The 17,990-nt window shown below is 35.9% G+C and overlaps 4 protein-coding genes across 9 annotated transcripts; 2 read left to right on the forward strand and 2 right to left on the reverse strand.

Moving 5' to 3' along the window:
* The first annotated feature begins 1,472 nt into the window (after positions 1 to 1,472).
* Positions 1,473 to 4,724, forward strand: CIA2 (chloroplast import apparatus 2). 4 transcript variants are annotated; one of them, NM_125100.4, is made up of 3 exons: positions 1,473 to 3,195; positions 3,823 to 3,975; positions 4,412 to 4,724. In NM_125100.4, the coding sequence occupies exons 1-3, from the start codon at positions 2,092 to 2,094 to the stop codon at positions 4,460 to 4,462; spliced, it is 1,308 nt and encodes a 435-aa protein (NP_568852.2). In that variant the 5' UTR covers positions 1,473 to 2,091; the 3' UTR covers positions 4,463 to 4,724. The 4 variants fall into 4 exon arrangements, with proteins under 4 accessions (NP_568852.2, NP_851201.1, NP_001332283.1 ...); NM_180870.2 differs by having other exon boundaries at positions 3,823 to 4,724; NM_001345246.1 differs by lacking the exon at positions 4,412 to 4,724 and having other exon boundaries at positions 1,541 to 3,728; positions 3,823 to 3,845.
* Positions 4,725 to 4,747: 23 nt separating this feature from the next.
* Positions 4,748 to 9,194, reverse strand: PSD2 (phosphatidylserine decarboxylase 2). 2 transcript variants are annotated; one of them, NM_125101.5, is made up of 21 exons: positions 8,881 to 9,175; positions 8,705 to 8,784; positions 8,586 to 8,610; positions 8,433 to 8,492; positions 8,273 to 8,341; positions 8,081 to 8,170; positions 7,952 to 8,002; positions 7,744 to 7,827; positions 7,558 to 7,649; positions 7,293 to 7,448; positions 7,132 to 7,216; positions 6,912 to 7,023; positions 6,738 to 6,838; positions 6,609 to 6,656; positions 6,347 to 6,493; positions 6,117 to 6,212; positions 5,956 to 6,030; positions 5,760 to 5,852; positions 5,587 to 5,673; positions 5,467 to 5,517; positions 4,748 to 5,352 (listed from the first exon to the last, which is right to left on the reverse strand). In NM_125101.5, the coding sequence occupies exons 1-21, from the start codon at positions 9,061 to 9,063 to the stop codon at positions 5,230 to 5,232; spliced, it is 1,908 nt and encodes a 635-aa protein (NP_200529.4). In that variant the 5' UTR covers positions 9,064 to 9,175; the 3' UTR covers positions 4,748 to 5,229. The 2 variants fall into 2 exon arrangements, with proteins under 2 accessions (NP_200529.4, NP_001330975.1); NM_001345247.1 differs by lacking the exons at positions 4,748 to 5,352; positions 5,467 to 5,517 and having other exon boundaries at positions 5,518 to 5,673; positions 8,881 to 9,194.
* Positions 9,195 to 11,223: 2,029 nt separating this feature from the next.
* AT5G57200 (ENTH/ANTH/VHS superfamily protein) lies at positions 11,224 to 14,552 on the forward strand. Its single transcript, NM_125102.2, has 14 exons — positions 11,224 to 11,484; positions 11,588 to 11,657; positions 11,737 to 11,834; positions 11,931 to 12,069; positions 12,159 to 12,286; positions 12,362 to 12,451; positions 12,547 to 12,663; positions 12,751 to 12,816; positions 12,913 to 12,993; positions 13,084 to 13,161; positions 13,252 to 13,446; positions 13,528 to 13,603; positions 13,686 to 13,822; positions 13,890 to 14,552. The coding sequence occupies exons 1-14, from the start codon at positions 11,395 to 11,397 to the stop codon at positions 14,298 to 14,300; spliced, it is 1,776 nt and encodes a 591-aa protein (NP_200530.1). The 5' UTR covers positions 11,224 to 11,394; the 3' UTR covers positions 14,301 to 14,552.
* AT5G57210 (Ypt/Rab-GAP domain of gyp1p superfamily protein) lies at positions 14,532 to 17,752 on the reverse strand. 2 transcript variants are annotated; one of them, NM_125103.4, is made up of 5 exons: positions 17,208 to 17,752; positions 16,974 to 17,077; positions 16,699 to 16,875; positions 15,007 to 16,619; positions 14,532 to 14,909 (listed from the first exon to the last, which is right to left on the reverse strand). In NM_125103.4, the coding sequence occupies exons 1-5, from the start codon at positions 17,402 to 17,404 to the stop codon at positions 14,787 to 14,789; spliced, it is 2,214 nt and encodes a 737-aa protein (NP_200531.1). In that variant the 5' UTR covers positions 17,405 to 17,752; the 3' UTR covers positions 14,532 to 14,786. The 2 variants fall into 2 exon arrangements, with proteins under 2 accessions (NP_200531.1, NP_001331547.1); NM_001345248.1 differs by having other exon boundaries at positions 16,699 to 16,892; positions 17,208 to 17,619.
* Positions 17,753 to 17,990: the final 238 nt, after the last annotated feature.

Raw genomic sequence — 17,990 nt, forward strand, 5'->3', positions numbered from 1 at the left:
ATCTTTTCTTGGTTAAACTTTATTCAAGAAGAACAGAAATCGGATATCACAACCAAATCAATAAATTAAAACTGAGAAATCTTATTAAAACTATTACTATTATCAAAAATATATATCAAATTTTAAATAAAATCTTCTACAAAACCTGTAAAAAAATATAACTTCGAATTCTATTTAAAATCTAGATATCATAAACTAAAATATAAACCAATATATGGCTTCACTTCTAGCTACAATTAATCAGGGTCGGCTCAAAATAATAAAGGACCCAGAGCTGAAAAAAAAATTAGTTCTCATTTCCTATGTTTTGTTATGTAAATCTTTTTTTTGGATCGTAATTGTATTAGATTTACTTCAAAAAAAAGAGAAATTTTGGGTTGACTCTGTGCCTCGCTCCTCCGGCACATGTGTAGAGCCGGACCTGCAATTAATAGAAACAAAAATTAAACTAATATATGGTGACTCTAAATTGAAACTAAAACTAATAGTGGATAAATTTGTTTAACTCTATACTAGTTTAAAGAGCTGAAATTAAATATTGTGAATGGTAGAACTCGATTTTTGGTATCAACTAAGAAGAAAAATCCTCAACCTCAACTAATATAATACTGCCACAGGCTGGATTAGACAATTGATCGGCGCTACATCATTACTTACCACTTAATCGATGATGTGATTAATATTTTTCAATCATGAGTAATTTCGATAAATCACACTCAAAATATTTATCCCCCTTTCAAATTAATGACTGATCGCTGTTATATTACTTACTCACCACAAGATCGATATGCAAAATAATATCTTAAATTTTTGGGTAAAAATTATTGTGTAACAAGTGGATAATATCAATAAATCAATACATAAAAGATTTACTCAATTTGAATTAATGACTTACTGTCGTTATATTAATGTAATACATAAAAATTTAACTTTAAGAATGAACGATCGTCGCTACATTACATTATTACCAAATCGTCACAAAATTAATATTTTATATTTTGAGTAAATGTTAATGAACAAATAAATTTGTTAAATCAACACATAACAAATTTAATTCAATCGTATTATGACCGATCGTTGCCACAATCATATCGCTTTATTATAGGTTTAACAATTGATTTTTCATTATTTTGTTTTCAATCTCCAAATCATTTCTCAATAACTCTCAAACATTGTTTAAAGCTTTTTTTCTTAATTAACATTATAACAAAAAAATAAATAGAGAAATTTACTTTGATTCAAACACCAGTCATTGTAGATTAGCCAAGAGTTTTCAGTAACAAAATTTACCTTATAAACCTTTTGAATGGCTATTTCTGAAATGGAATAGAAATCTTTAGTCGTGGAAGTATCTCTATCCATAAGAAAACTCGTTTTACAAAGTAATTTTAAATCAATACAAAAAGTGAAAAAATCCACTGGTGGACCCCATTCATTCCAGAATTGCCGATTACGAGCTATCTTGTCCCTTCTTCACCATTCGCTCACTCTCTCTCTCTCTCTCTCGTCTTCTTCTTCCCACCACTCTCTCTGTTTCTCCACAACTTCTCTTCTCAAAGTTAAAATTACCCCTAAACCAAAAAAAAAAAAAACGCTCTTCACTATTTATTTACTAAACTCTCCTTTGTTTGTTACTAAGCTCTCACTAAAACCCTAATCTTTCTCCTCTTATATATCTCGTGACTCTTCTTTCTCCTCCAATCTCTCTCTCCCTCTTCACAAACCAATTAGCTTCTTTCTGTAAAACCTCACTCGTTGGCCAATTCTTTTGGTTTTCATACACATAAATCTCAGATTCCAAATGGGTTTTCTTAGCTCTTTCTTTCAAATGATGAACATTTGTTAGCAGAATCTTCCTCTTTCCCTAAAGTTTTGATCTTTTTTTCCCCCTTCAATTTTGTATTTTCTCACCAAATAAAAAAAGGTTTCTTCAGTGGGTTTTAAGGGTTTATTATTATCTTAAAATTAAACACAATTCTTTAATCAAAAGGCAAAAATCTTAATTTCATCACTCTCTTCTCACTCACAAAAGTTCTTACAATCTTCAAAGTTTTGGTCTTGTTTCTTTTCCGATTTCACCGGACAAAAAAAATGTCGGCGTGTTTAAGCAGCGGAGGAGGAGGAGCAGCAGCATATAGTTTCGAGTTAGAAAAAGTGAAATCACCACCACCATCATCCTCAACAACAACAACAAGAGCTACTTCACCATCATCAACAATCTCCGAATCATCAAATTCACCACTCGCAATCTCAACGAGAAAGCCAAGAACACAACGCAAAAGACCAAACCAGACTTACAACGAAGCAGCTACTCTTCTCTCTACTGCTTATCCCAACATCTTCTCCTCAAACTTGTCCTCTAAGCAAAAAACTCACTCTTCATCAAACTCTCACTTCTACGGGCCATTGCTTAGTGACAACGACGACGCTTCTGATTTGCTTCTTCCTTATGAATCAATCGAAGAACCTGATTTTCTGTTTCATCCAACGATTCAAACGAAAACAGAGTTTTTCTCAGACCAGAAGGAAGTTAACTCCGGTGGAGATTGCTACGGTGGTGAAATCGAAAAGTTTGATTTCTCCGACGAATTCGATGCTGAATCGATTCTCGATGAGGATATTGAAGAAGGAATCGATAGTATAATGGGGACTGTGGTGGAATCGAATTCAAATTCGGGGATTTATGAATCTAGGGTTCCGGGAATGATCAATCGCGGTGGAAGAAGTTCTTCTAATCGGATTGGTAAACTAGAACAGATGATGATGATCAATTCATGGAATCGAAGCTCTAACGGATTCAATTTCCCGTTAGGGCTTGGATTACGAAGTGCTCTCAGAGAAAACGACGACACAAAATTGTGGAAGATTCATACCGTTGATTTCGAACAGATCTCGCCGCGAATTCAAACTGTCAAAACCGAAACTGCAATCTCCACCGTTGATGAGGAGAAATCCGACGGTAAGAAGGTGGTAATCTCTGGAGAGAAGAGTAATAAGAAGAAGAAGAAGAAGAAAATGACGGTGACGACGACATTGATTACGGAATCGAAAAGCTTGGAAGATACGGAGGAGACGAGTTTGAAGAGAACAGGTCCGTTGTTGAAGCTTGATTACGACGGCGTTTTGGAAGCTTGGTCTGATAAAACGTCGCCGTTTCCCGACGAGATTCAGGGATCGGAAGCTGTCGATGTCAATGTATGTTTAACACTAATCTCTTCTTAATCTCAAATCCCTCGCCGTTAAAATTCGATATTTTCTATGTTTATTTTTCTTTAGTTAATGGTTAGTTTGAAATAATTAATTATTCGGGATTCTGTTTTGGCCATTAGTATTCTGCCACGTGGCTGTTGAGGAGTGTGTTCTCATTAATGCTGAATTAGTAATTTATTAGCTATGATATAGTTTGAAGTATCTGACAAGAATTTATTAAATTTTGTGGAAAGTTCTTATTAATAATTTTTCCTGTAACGTATTTTGAAGAATAATTATTAACCCTTTGACTTTGGTACATAGTCTTCTTTTTATTATAAATAACATTTTTTTCTGTGATGACTTTCAATCAATTAAGAAAAAAAAAAGCTGCTTTTTATTTGTCCAATGAAAACTTTATAGACTGTGCACGTGAATTTTCACGTATAGGATAAATGAGGAGGTTCAAAATTTATTTTGTAGATATCCGTTTCGTCGAATACTCCTTTTAGCATAAAGTCTAGTAGTCTACAAAATAAGTTAACTAGAAATTCATTTTTGTCAATTGATTAGTATTTTGTGTTATTAATAATGTTGAACATGAACTAATGTGGCGTGTGTGTTTTGGGGCAGGCTAGATTAGCTCAGATTGATTTGTTCGGAGACAGTGGAATGCGAGAAGCAAGTGTTTTGAGGTACAAAGAGAAACGTCGAACTCGTCTTTTTTCGAAGAAAATTCGATACCAAGTTCGCAAACTCAATGCTGATCAACGTCCTCGAATGAAGGTATCTAACCCATCTTAGTCAGTGGTTAAAAACATGTAGGTTTTTTTTACCATCCTTCAAAATTTGTTTTGAATCAGCATAATAAGACTAGCTTTAGTTTTCAGATTTAAAGTAGATGAGAAAACTCTTGTTGAGTTTTTCTATTCGTTTTTTTTCTTCAAGAAGATGAAATAAGCTTTCTTTTGGGTATCTTTATTCCAAATGAACCAAACCGAACAAGTAAAGGAAACTACGTACCACAAGCCAAACAAAAAGATTTAAAACCAAACCAAAGGTTAAATATATTAAGAATTGTCATCTAAAGGAAACAAAACTAACTAATAACGTTAGATTGAGGTCAAGGGCTAGGGATATATACATTAGATTTGATTAAGACAAGAACCTAATATTAATGTTTTCTTTTCTTTTTGTGGTTGGTGATGGGATGTGGGAACAGGGACGATTCGTGAGAAGGCCCAATGAGAGCACTCCAAGTGGACAAAGATAACAAGGATAAAAGAGCCTAGATTTATCTTATCTTTTTTTTTTTATCTTTTGTTTATTCCTTGTTTTATTTTTGTTTCTAAAATTTTGGCACCCTCCTTTTTTGTTTCTTTTAAGTTATGGTCCCTTTTGGTTTATAATTTAGATTTTTTGATGAGGGGGAGATTTGATTGAGAAAGTGAGGGATCAAAACTAATAAAAGTTTTTGTTATTAATAGAAGAAACAGAGCTCTTGAGATTTTAATGACTCAAGAAGCAAGTCAGAGACTTGGCTCAACAACAACAGTAGCAAAAAACAAGACATGGATTATTCACCAATCCCAATGGCTCAAACTATGTTGCAGCCTTGTACACCTGTTGTTTCGTTGCCCATTGCTTCTTTGAGTCATCAAAACCGGTGACAAATCATTGATACCTCTCAATATCTGTTTTTGCCGAGCCAAATTTCCTTTCCCAATAAAAACATTATAGAGAAAAAGCATATTGAATTAAGGGCAAAAATAGCTTCTAGGACGTGTTATATGATTTTTGAATGGTAGCTTCTTCTAGATACCATTTTATCTTTGACCAAGAATCGAGTGTTATTTTACAAGGCTTGACGGAATGGCAAAAACAGAACTCTCTGCACAAGGAATGTGTTGAGCTCATTACTTGTATACATGATACAAGAGATATCGTTTGGTTTATATACAGAGTTATTATGCACGAAACAAGAGGAAAATCAAATCAAACCAAATTGGTCTCTGGTAATCAGTTCAGTGGCAAAGATTTTCAGATCAATGTAGACCTAGCAAATGTCCTTGTGGAGACACCTAATTGCATTCCAACACTCACTAATGTCTCTAAAGACCTACCACTGTTAACCAAGAGATCATTATCGATCCCGATCGCGTCCTGCATAATTCAAATGGAAGGTTCATATTGAAAGAAAACAACAGTGAAGATATCATTTTAAAAGCATAAAACTGTTCTTAAGATTTTAAGATTAAGATATAATAAGTCACTAACCTTTTCAAAGACACATATAACTGTGCTTCCACCAAACGAAAAATAACCAAGCTGCAAGATAAATTGAAGTTAGGAAATATTCTCTTGAAGTGTTTCTTATGAAAAGTTGAAACTGCTTACTTCATCTCCTTTCTTCACATGCTCTCCTTCCTTTCTAACAAAATTTATGCTACCAACCATTGTTGCACCGATTGCAACAAAAGCAACCTGTTACATACTTATTAGCTAACCTTGAATTTATACAGTACACACTATTATTCTGATCCATTTGTAAACTGGATTCAGCATCTAACCTTTCCAAATTCTGCTGTTGATATAATTGCAACGGTTCGTTTATTTTCCGTGAATACATTACAGTACTTGCTATTGACCGCAATTGGATTAACCTATTCAACAAGGAAACAAAAGTGAGTCTCATGAGAAAACATGAGGGAGATGAGAGGAAATCTTGGACTAAAGTAAATGCAGAGGAGATGCATAACTACATACTGTATATAAGCTTCCAGAAACATCCACAAACTGTTCAATGACTCCAGAGACAGGGACATGAAACCGATGATAATCCTGTAACATCCAAGAAATATGTCAGAGTAACTAAAGAACAAACAACAACTGTGTAATTCAATAGGAGAAATCCAGTCTCGTCGCACCTGTGGTGCTAGTCTGAATATAACCAAAGATCCATCAAGGAAGGCATTTGGATTCACATTCTTCCCAAGGAGGCCTCTTATTGAAAACTTTTTGCCCTATCATTGCAGAATCAATGCAAAAAAATAAGGATGTGTTGCATTATATCAGCTACATCATTTGTTTTGAGAATTCTCTAATCTTGAATAATATTGATTAAGTATATAGTAAGCTACTCTAGAAACCATTTTACCTTGATCCAGAATCTGGTACTATCTTCCACCGACTGAAATGCCATTAATCGACAATCAGCGGCACATACAGCAACATCATTGCGGTTCATGCAAGCAATTGGTCTTGCACCAGGTTTCAACTCTCGGATAAAGAACTCATTGAACGTCTGCAAGTAAAAACAAAATCATCATTCTTGAAAATGCTATAAATCATATTGTGAAACTTAGTACTATACACATTTAGATTTAATGTTGACGCTATAAAACAGATCCCATGCATACCTTAAAATGCTGCAGAGGATACTTGACTTCAGCCATGTTTATTTGATCCTGAAACAGACAAAACATCTCAACTCCAAACCCAACAGCAAAGCAAAACATCATAGCTTAGTTAATAGTAACTTTACATGCCTTAAAGAACTCGAGAAAGCGTGGTATTTTTTGTGCGGATTCAACTGAGCTCATTTTCTTCCCCTGCTTCTCAGAAAGTCTCTGCAGAATCTCCTTTGCCCCTAAATCAAGAAAATCAATAAAGCATACAAAAGTGTGTTCTTTTGTTAGGTAAGGGTCTTATAGTTTGTTTACCTTGATCCATAAGTCTTAGTCCAATTTTTGACTGGTAAATAGCTCTCATGGACAGAACAATCTTTGAATCAATCAACTCTTCCACAAGTCTTTTACTCTTCCGGTCAATTACCTATAGCAAGAAGCAAAACACCAAGAAACTAGTAAAGTGAATACATTTGTTCTCCATGAGGAGACGCACATAAGACACCAACTAAAGAGAGCAAAAAGAACAGAATACCACAATATATGAAGCACTTGAACCAGTATTCAAACCAACGTCATAAGTTGATAAGTGTGTCCATTCACTTAGTTTGAACATCCATCTGAACAAAAGGTTGAAAAATATGATGTTAAGTAAGAGATGTCTAGTTATTTAGCTTAAAAGAAGAGGTTTCTCACCCATAAGAAGCTTGTCTATCAGTCAAAAACCCTCCGGTCATCACTTGATTACCCGTTCCTTCGTCAAAACAAAGAGTCATATGAATCATCGCGTTGAGCTTGTCAGAGACCTGAAGAGCCTCACCACACACCGGACAATTGTTTATAATTGGCTCTCTGCATTAGAGAATTCGAATTACTAGGATTCTAGGAGGTCTAAATAGACTTGTTATGAAAATAAGAATGAAGTATATTTGAAAACATGAAGTGATCCAAAGGTCATTACTGTTCTTGTTGAAGAGCAAGAAGCGCAGCTAACTCGTCAATCGTCACAACACCGTCCCCATTCAGGTCAGCAGCTTTAAACAACTCCTCTTTCTGGTAAATAAGTGAGTAACATCATTCTGACACTGATTGAAAATGAGAGAAAAACTCATGCATCCACTAATGACATAGATGCTTAAAGCCGAACCTTGTTCGCAGCCACTAAGTTTCCAAAAGCCTTTATTAGATCAGAGAACTCCGAAAACGAGAGTTGTCCATCTTCATTGTAGTCCTGCACATTGTCAAAGAACTCTTAACTATCAAATTGTTTGTTTGTTCAAGAATAGCAAGAAACATTGAAGTGTGTCATACAGAGAACAGAATACATAAGAGTGGAACATTAAGGTAAAGCATACCACTATGGACAAGATACGCTTTGCAAACCGCCTCTCAGTTTCAACAGGATCCTACAAATATTAAGTAACCAAAGATCAGACACCAATGCTCTTCTATTTTCACAGAGTTTTCTCTAGTCGACATGGTACCTCAATAGCGCAAGAAAGGAAAATGGAGCCAACAACATTGGATGATGTGGGATCTAACAAGTTAAATGACTTACAAGTCGACTCAGGTTCCTGTATCACGCCAAAGAAAGCAAATAAGCAGAGAGACAATAATCTTACAATGAAACAAGAATTTCTATAAACATATACAAAGATAAGATTAGAACTGCTGACCTGCACTACAAAATCGAATATATCAAGCTCACAATAACCGATGATTTTGTTCCTCGCTACCCTATTGGTCTGCAAAAATACAAGGATGATTCTTTTAGCTGACTATTAATCAAAAAACAGTATCATGATTGATGACTAAACTCAAAAATCAGGATGAAACCTCAAATACTGAGACCCTAGCAAGACTTGGTCCATTTTTCTCCAACAAAAGCTTCTTCTCCTATATACAGAGAAACACAACTGTAATTACCAATTAGCAGAAGTGTTGAAACAGAACCAAAGTATTCAAAAGACATGGTTTTGATCAACTTACTGAGTTCCAAATTGGCTTCTGTGTACTGCAAATTCATCAGAAACAAAACTCTGTTACTATCAATAATCCTTGGATCTTTACGAGTAGAGAATTACAAAATGAATATTTGGCAGACTTACGTATCTGAGATTTCAGTTCTGAAAGTCTGTTCACCGAAAGAAACACAAGCGAGCCACTTGTCCTTAAACTTCATTTCCGCCTGAAGAAAGAAACAAGCCAGAACCAAGACTAAAACATAACATCACTACTCACAAACGTAAGAACGAAAAAAAAAAAAAAAAAACGTAAGACGTACGCCAATGAGAGTGAGAAGCGCAATGCCGGAGAAATCCTCGGCGGAAACAGTTCGTTGTATCACCATTCCTGCCGAGTTTCGAGAACTACGAAGATGACGACGGTGAATGCGAAACTTTTGTAGCTTATGTCGTAGCCTTGACCGTCTCGATTCCTTAGCCTCCCTTGAGTTTCCGTTTCCCATCTCTGTGTGACCCCTAACGCACCAGGAAGATAAACGGATCGGAGAAGAAAACAGAGAAACAGAGAGAGAGGAATTAAGGTTTTTTGTTTTTATTTTGTTCTCTTAATTTTCTTGTTAATGAATATTACGTTGACCAAAATGTGACCGTCTATAGTATTATTTATATGCAAAGTTTTATTAATGGACACTTCTTCTTTTTATTCGTCTCTTTGGTTCAAAGATTCGGCTCTGTTTTTTAAATATTAAAAAGAATTGTTACATAAAAATAGGGAATGTTTTATCAATGGTTATTCCTCTCCCACTTTCTACGTTACAGAATGTTTTTGCAATATTTTTTTTTTTCAAACGACACGTTGTAATTATGAATTATCTATACTTCATGAGCAGTTGAGCGAGCATATAAAAAAATTCGTGGAACCTTTTTTTTTTATATATAAAAGTTCAACCTAAAGTTGAAGGATAAAAATGTGAGTGGAATTTAATCATAGTAAAGGTATGATTGGTGTTTTCAAAACCAAAAATATCCTCTCTTTATTCTCTGAAGATTAGTATAAGTATTTTCACTTTGCACTTAACAAACAAAGCTTTGATGGTGATCCCTTTATATCAAGAGGTATGTATTATGGTCCCAAAAAAAGAAAACTACTAAGGTCTAGTTAGTGTTAACATTTTAGCAGTCAACATTTGAAATCAAGTGATACTTGTTTAGTTTTTGATATAAAAGCTCAAATTGAAAAAAGGTTTGAAAATGTTATATTGACCTGGTCTAAATATATAGTCTTGGTGTTTCCATTATTGTAATGCGTGTGATTAGGTAGGCTCTTTGAATCCGATACTATTCATGGTCAAAGCTCTCCATTGTTGATTCTATCGAACAAAAGGATAAGTGGATCGGATGAGATACGTTTTAGATAATAATTAAATAGATAGATTAACACTCAATAAGACAAAAAAAAATACACACTCAATTTAAGAGACGAGTAGTTTGAATTGAAACAAAGCAGAACAAGAATGGATCGATATGATCTTCCCTTAAACGGGTACTAGCTAATCATAAACTGTATAGTCCAATCATCAAACATAGGTAGATTGCAAAGAGTAGGCATTGGATTAATAGAAACTTGATCCAAATCATGACTGCATGTAAATGAGATTTGCAAGTAACTCATAAAGAACTTTAAAAATGCATAAATAAAAGATGAAGTCACAACTCACAACTTAACTTCTCATCATGAAGGACGAATCCCCAAAAAGAATGTAGTTTCCGTCTTCTGATCCATTTGAACTTCATAACAGAAAGAAAAAGCTGCTTCACACCATGTTTTGCATACAACGGAAGCTAGTATGTTGGCTTTTAATACGAGGCGTGATAGTATCTCTTGCAGGAGCTCTGTTGGAATATTTTGATCCCACAATCTTGTAATACACTTTTTCTTTGCTCTACGATTTCCTCTAGCCTTTATAATACTGCATCCAAACAATTGGAAGAAGAACAAGAATATTTAGGTTAAATATCAAAAGAGATATTACAATGGTGCTCAACGTTTTCAATGATGTTCGAATGTTAGAAAACGTAACAACACAAACCTAAACCCTAATTCAAATATTACAAACCTAAACCCTAATTGAAGTATCACAAACCTAGGAATTTCGATTGAAAAACTAGAACACTCACGGTGGTGGAACAACGAGTTTGATATCGAGGCCTTTGGGGAGTAATGACGCCGGATTGGAGTTTCCGCCGCCGTGCATGTTGGACGGCAAGTCCTCATTATCTCCAACTGTAACTTTGACGCCACGAGAGCCAGGTCACTGGTAGTTGTAAGTTTTTTTTATACAATCAGGCAAAATCTGCAAATGATGGTATTTTCGTAAATACTGTTTTTTTTATCGCATAGTAAAAAAATGTGAAATAAAATAACATGGTAAATTCCAAAAATATTTATAAATTCAATGCTCTTTATTTTTCTTTGCCAATTTGCCCCAAAATTACGTTAATAACCCAAAAGAAGAATCTATTATTATTATAAATATTTTTTAAGATAAACGAAAAAGGAAATAATCCAGATCGTTAGTATTCTGTTACGCACGTTTTGAGGGTGACGAAGAAGAAGAAGCTTATTGTAAGAGAAATTAAAAAACAAAGTCTGTTATCGTTGTTGTGTTTCAATTTATTGCACAGCCATTAAAGAAAACATCATCACTAATCATCATCAAATCTTCTCTCATTTTCTCTATCGTCTTCGATCAAATCAAATCATTACCATATATCTTTTCCATTACAAAACTCAGATCACAAATCCGCATTTTTTCTCACAAAAGTGTCGATCAATGGGAACGTTCACGAGCTTTCGAAAAGCCTATGGAGCGCTCAAAGATACAACCACCGTTGGTCTCGCTAAGGTCAACAGCGAATTCAAGGTCAGATTCTTGATTTGTTTACATCACCATTGTGTAAAGCTTTAAATTTAAGATTCGGATTTAAACGATCGATGCATGTTTTTTTTGGAATGGATCGTTATAGGATTTAGATATTGCGATCGTCAAAGCGACGAATCATGTTGAATCTCCACCAAAAGAACGTCATGTTCGTAGTAAGTTCCTCTGTTTTTTTAACCAAATTTCGACAATTCAACGATGATTCGGAGATTTGAACGATGATTTTTTACGCAGAAATATTCTCGGCGACATCTGTGATACAACCACGAGCAGATGTAGCTTATTGCATTCATGCATTATCTAAAAGATTATCGAAAACTCGCAATTGGGTTGTAAGTTTTTCTTCTTGGTTTTCCGGATTTTAAATCGCATTTTCTTTCGATAGATATAGTGAAAAAATTGTGATGAATTTGATGACAATCACACAGGTTGCAATGAAAGTGTTAATAGTAATTCACAGAACATTAAGAGAAGGTGATCCAACATTTAGAGAAGAGCTTCTAAATTACTCACATAGAAGACATATACTCAGAATATCTAACTTCAAAGATGACACAAGTCCTCTTGGTGAATAAACTAATTCTTTATCTTGATATATGCAAATGTTTTCAGTTCTTGTAAACTTGACCAATTCATATATTTGTTTCTTGATGCAGCGTGGGATTGTTCTGCTTGGGTTAGAACATACGCGCTCTTTCTAGAAGAGCGGCTTGAATGTTATCGGGTTTTAAAGTATGACATCGAGGCAGAGCGTTTACCAAAAGCTTCAGGTGCAGCTTCAAAGGTTTGTCTCCTAACTTCTCATCATGAAGAAACAGAACACATTTTCAGAAACTTTTGTTCAATATGGTTTTTGTAGACGCATAGAACAAGGATGTTGTCTGGTGAAGATTTGTTAGAACAGTTACCTGCATTGCAACAGCTTCTTTACCGGCTTATCGGATGTCAGGTAAAGTCATATGCAAACTCCAAAACAGTTTTATACTTTTTGCTGTTTTTTGTACGTTGGAGAAGATTTCTTCTTATTTGTTTTCAGCTTTGCAGCCTGAAGGAGCAGCTTATAGCAACTATCTAATCCAATATGCTCTTGCATTGGTGCTTAAAGAAAGCTTCAAAATCTATTGTGCTATAAACGATGGAATCATTAATCTTGTAGACATGGTATGTTAAGACAAAAAGTTCCTTTTTCTCTCTAATTCGCTCTAAGCTTTCTAACTAAAGATTGTATATTTCTGTGTGTCATTGTAGTTCTTTGAGATGTCAAGACATGATGCAGTTAAAGCTCTAAACATATACAAACGGGCTGGTCAACAGGTGAAGCAACTACGCTGATTCCTACGCTTTTCGCATATAGTAAGATCATATTCATAGATATTAAGCTTTGCTTGTTGATGTTTTTCTTTTGCATAGGCTGAAAATCTAGCTGAGTTTTATGATTACTGCAAAGGACTAGAGCTTGCTAGAAACTTTCAGTTCCCAACTTTAAGACAGGTTAGTTCTTAGCTTTTGGGATCACGTTTATACTGTATTTGTAAGAGTGATGTGTGATTCACTTCTCACTTATCGAAAAACCGGTTTCAGCCTCCTCCTTCGTTTCTGGCGACAATGGAAGAGTACATTAAAGAAGCGCCTCAAAGTGGTTCTGTACAGAAAAAGCTGGTATCATATCCTCAAGTTGGTTCAGAGTAATGTTGATGAATACTGTCTTCTTAGGATTTGACATTTTGTTCTGTTTTTTTTTATTAACAGGAGTATCAGGAAAAAGAGGAAGAAGAACAAGAACAAGAAGAAGAACAGCCTGAAGAACCAGCAGAAGAAGAAAACCAAAACGAAAACACCGAAAATGATCAGCCGCTTATCGAAGAAGAGGAAGAAGAGCCTAAAGAGGAGATAGAAGTGGAAGAAGCTAAACCTTCACCACTGATAGACACTGATGACTTACTAGTGAGTCTTCTTCATCTCTATACATTGCAGTAGATACCAAACCTCAATACTCATTGACCCTTTTTCCTGTGATTGGTGCAGGGTCTGCATGAAATAAACCCGAAAGCCGCAGAGATAGAGCAAAACAACGCATTCTCTCTCGCGATATATCCACCAGGTAGAGAAGTAAAAAAAACTAACCCATTAAGTAAAATCTTACATTTCCATTATATCAACATTTATGAACATTTTATCTGCAGGACATGAAACTTCAGCCCCATCTAATAGTCTAAGCTTAATAGAAGCAGGGGGAAGTGGTTGGGAACTTGCACTAGTCACACCACAGAACAACAACAACAATAACAACAATCCTCGTCCCGTTATAGCAACAAAACTCGTAAGTCTCTCATTCGAATATAAACTCGATTTTTCTATTCCTACTCATATGTTGCCTATGTTTACAGGGCGGAGGATTCGACAATCTTCTACTAGACAGTCTTTACGAAGACGATACAGCAAGAAGACAGATTCAGTTAACAAACGCCGGTTACGGATTTGGAGCCACGGCTATACCCGGAGCACTAGCTTCATCGAACCCAAACCCGTTCGGGGTGCAACAAGATCCTTTCGCAATGTCAAACAACATGGCTCCACCAACCAATGTTCAAATGGCAATGCAACAACAACAAATGATGATGATGAATAACCAAAGTCCATATAATAACAACTATTCACCATATCATCATCATCAATTCTCACCAAATCCTTCAACTTCTTCATCTCCTAACCCTTTTGGTGACCCTTTCCTTGCTCTCCCAGCTCCTCCTTCATCTACTACACAGCAGCAATACAGTCCTAATCATATGCTTCTCTAGAATGGTAATCATAATGACTTGTTTTTTCTTCTTCTTCTACTTAATCTCGATTTGATTCAGGTTATTATTATTCTTTCATTCTTTTCTAGTATAAGACTCTTCTACACTTGTCAGGATTTTTTCTTCTCTTTTGTTTTCCCTTAATTTTAGTACTTATTTAAGCTTAATATTCCTTAATCCTTTGTATTTTTCCTCTATCAACGGTAAGAATTAACGGTCAGCGCAAAAAGTGGAGGGAAATTTATAATTTGTGTACTTTGTTTTATCTCTCGTCACTAAAAACCGTTAAAAACCCGTTAGGGCTAACAAAGTCCAAAGAAACTCAGGTCCCTTGTGCTAGAAGAAACTGCTAAAAGAAAAACAAAACTCTTCAAAATTTCTCATATATACATTACACTCTCTCAGTCTCTCTCACACACATACACAGAGAAAAATGAATTTTCATAATACACAATGAAATTACGTAAGCCGAGTCTGCAATGAACTTTACATTTCCGACAATAACATATTTCCAAGTCTACGAAGTTCTCTAAGAGCTTCTTCAACTGTTAGTTTTCCGTTTTCAGTCATATTCTCTGGTGAACTTAGCTCCAACACCGACTCTATCACCTGATACCGAAACATTCAAAAAAATGAGTCAAGTCATGCTTAATTTGGGTTCACAACAATCAAATCCATCATCAGATAACATTCGTGAACTTTTTACCTTAATATGTTCAAGCATGGACCGTCCTGTATTCTTTAATGAATCGCCAGGACCTGAAGTTGAATCTGAATCGGTTTTTCCGTCTTCAGAATCTACCTGTTTAGCTTCTTTAGTCTCAGAGGTCTCTTCGCCAGACAAGTTTCTACCTAGCCTCCATAGCCTCTGGAATTTACCCGAAAGAATCTTCCTCTCTCTGAAAATATTCATCCCTGATTTCGCCTCTGGCTCGTTCTCCGGGATAGAAAGAGGCAGATCCATGTGGTTCTCACTTTTGCCTTTATCAGAACTGTTATCCTCATACTCTGCACTGGGAGTATCAGATACTGTAGATGAGCGTTCGATATCGGTGTCTGGGTTTGGGAACTCGGGAGGCTCAATCTCTTTTTCCCCTAGTTGTCGGGATAAATCATCGAGCAAACTACGTCTAATATGAGGCTTGTTCCCGCTTCTCTTTGCTTCAGCGGGAGACGGATCGGATTCTGTCCTTGAAAGCCTTAGCTTCACTCTTTCCGACCAACTCTTCTTCCCTGCTTTTGGTCTCTGCAACGCTTTTTTCCTCCGTTCTTCTTCTTCTGCGCTGTTTAAAACTCTCCACTTCTCTTCCCAGTAGCTCTCAGGTTCTATTCCCACAGGAGAAGAACCAAGTGAGATCGAATCAACTGATAAGCTGTGACCTCTCATCGGTTTTCTCGGTCCTTTCGGAATCAAATCACGACGAGCATTGATTTCCAAAGCAAGACTCTGCAATGTCTTAGCCTTTTCGATAACTTTACTCAGATCAATGTCCTCCGGAAAATTGAGCAACTTCTTAAGAGAAGAAGTCGCGTTTTCAGTTGCTAGCAGCGATGATCTAAGATAAAGTATCATCGAAACCGCCATTCCCGCGACCAGAGCTCCCCGAGGAGAGCTAAGGATCCTGAATTCACACCCTAGATCAGCCTCAACGCCTCTCTCTACTTCAGAATTGTCAGCGGAAAATATCTCATCCCACACGATCAATAGATTACTCAGTGGAAATTCTCGCCCAAACAGAACCCGTAACCAACGAAGCGCAAAGTACTGCGGTTCAACACCGAGTTCAACGAGATGGCTGTGAAGAGAAGCATCAACTAAAGAAAGTAGATGATACAATGCCCCAGAAGCTTCAATTACAGGAGGCAGTCCCGTGATGGAATCGTTGGGAGCAGAATAGATGAAGAAATTGGCTACAGAAACCGAACCAAGGGAGGATCCACCGTACATAAGAGCGTCAAACATAGTGTAAGCGTCGTGTTCCATAAATTTATCAGAGAGGACGATTCCTAATTCGCCTTCTCCTCCATACGCATCACTCAACAACACAGCGGTCTGCGTCTCGGTATCGAGTTCATCGAAACTCTTTGGTTTTTTCTTCTTTGTGCTTCCAGAGGGTGGACCATCTTCTTCTTCATCTTCCATGGAATCATCCAAAACCTTTTTTATATCGAAATCATAAGCTCCAGAATCGCGTTCTTGAAACGCTAATTCGTCAAACAAATCAACAAACTGATCTTCATAGTTTGACCTCACTTCCGTAAGATATTGCACATCAACTTGAAGAACATAAAGCAAAGGAGCCAATAGTTCATGCATCCCTAAAACCAAAAAACACCATTAAAAATCACAAACCATATTCGCAATGTAATACACTCGAAAAATCAAGTATCTACTAACCTTGTCTATAACCAATCTCAGGATGCTTCAAACACCACAAAAGAAGTATCCTTCTAAGCATCCCTTGACATCCAGAGGATTGAAAGTAACTTCCATGTTCTGGATACAACCGAGAAAGATCTTGATCAAGCGTTTTCTCGAGCTCTGCATTACGAAAGAATCTCCCCCAAGTACTATCTACACAATCCAGAAAGCTTTACATTATCATTACATTGGAGAGAAATTTGCAAATTGAATGTATCTGAGAAATGAGATAGTAAAGTTTTGATTTTTACCAGGATTTTGTGATAAAGGATTATCAATAGTAAGATCTGGAGAATTTGTTCCTTTCTTAGGCAAATGTGGATCAATTAAGAGTCTTCTTCTCAAAGCAGCATACCTAATAAACAACAACATCTAAAAATCAAAACTTTACAAATTCTTTTGTTTCTGAGTCTGAATCTGGAGCTACCAAATCGAGAAATGCAAACCCTAAAAGCAAAAACTTCAATGTAGGGGAAAGTCAAAACCTTCTTCTGGAATCAGCTGTTACTCTGCGAAGCTCATCAATGGTGGAGGAAGGAGAAGACGGTAAGATTCCGAGGTTGATTCGCCATCGGACGCCACGAAGCTTCTCGAACCGATGATCTTGAGGCGGCGAGGCATCATTAGAAGTGCAAGGAGGGTCTTGTGTTGTTGATATCTGGGTTTCTTCATGAATCGCCATGTTTTACACAATTCATCAAATCTTCGATTTCGTGCCAAATCGATTCTTGTTTCGAAAAAACAATTTGGGTTTACTTTTTGTTTATGAGAAAACATAAAATTATGCTAAAAACTTTTGTCACTTTTTCTTTCGACAAAAATCGAATCAAAAATTGTATTCATTTTTTTTTTCATGAGGCTGAGAATCTGTGATTGGCTTGGAGACAAGAATGGTTCATGACTTCATGTTTTCCAAAACGACGTAGTTTCATTCTCAAGCTTCATCTTTTTTCATCAAAAAATAAGATAGAACAGTGAAAATTATTACTGTTATTTTTTCTGTGCCACTATTGTTATTGTTGAATTTTGTTTTTCTTCAATAGATTCTTCTAAAATGAAGAGAATCCGAGGATCATTTTTGAACAAGAAGACAAAAATCCAAAAGAATGAATCACTCAAAGTAAAGTATCAAACTCGACGTGAGAGAAATGTGTAAGTCTATTTTTTCTCCTCTCATTATGCCTCTTTTTTAAAAGAGGGTCAGTCACTCTTCATACTTTACATAAACATATATATATGAGGCATGATTTTTGTTACTATAACGCGTT

This window comes from Arabidopsis thaliana, chromosome 5 (assembly GCF_000001735.4).
Source record: "Arabidopsis thaliana chromosome 5, partial sequence".
In the NCBI taxonomy this organism is placed as follows: Eukaryota; Viridiplantae; Streptophyta; class Magnoliopsida; order Brassicales; family Brassicaceae; genus Arabidopsis; species Arabidopsis thaliana.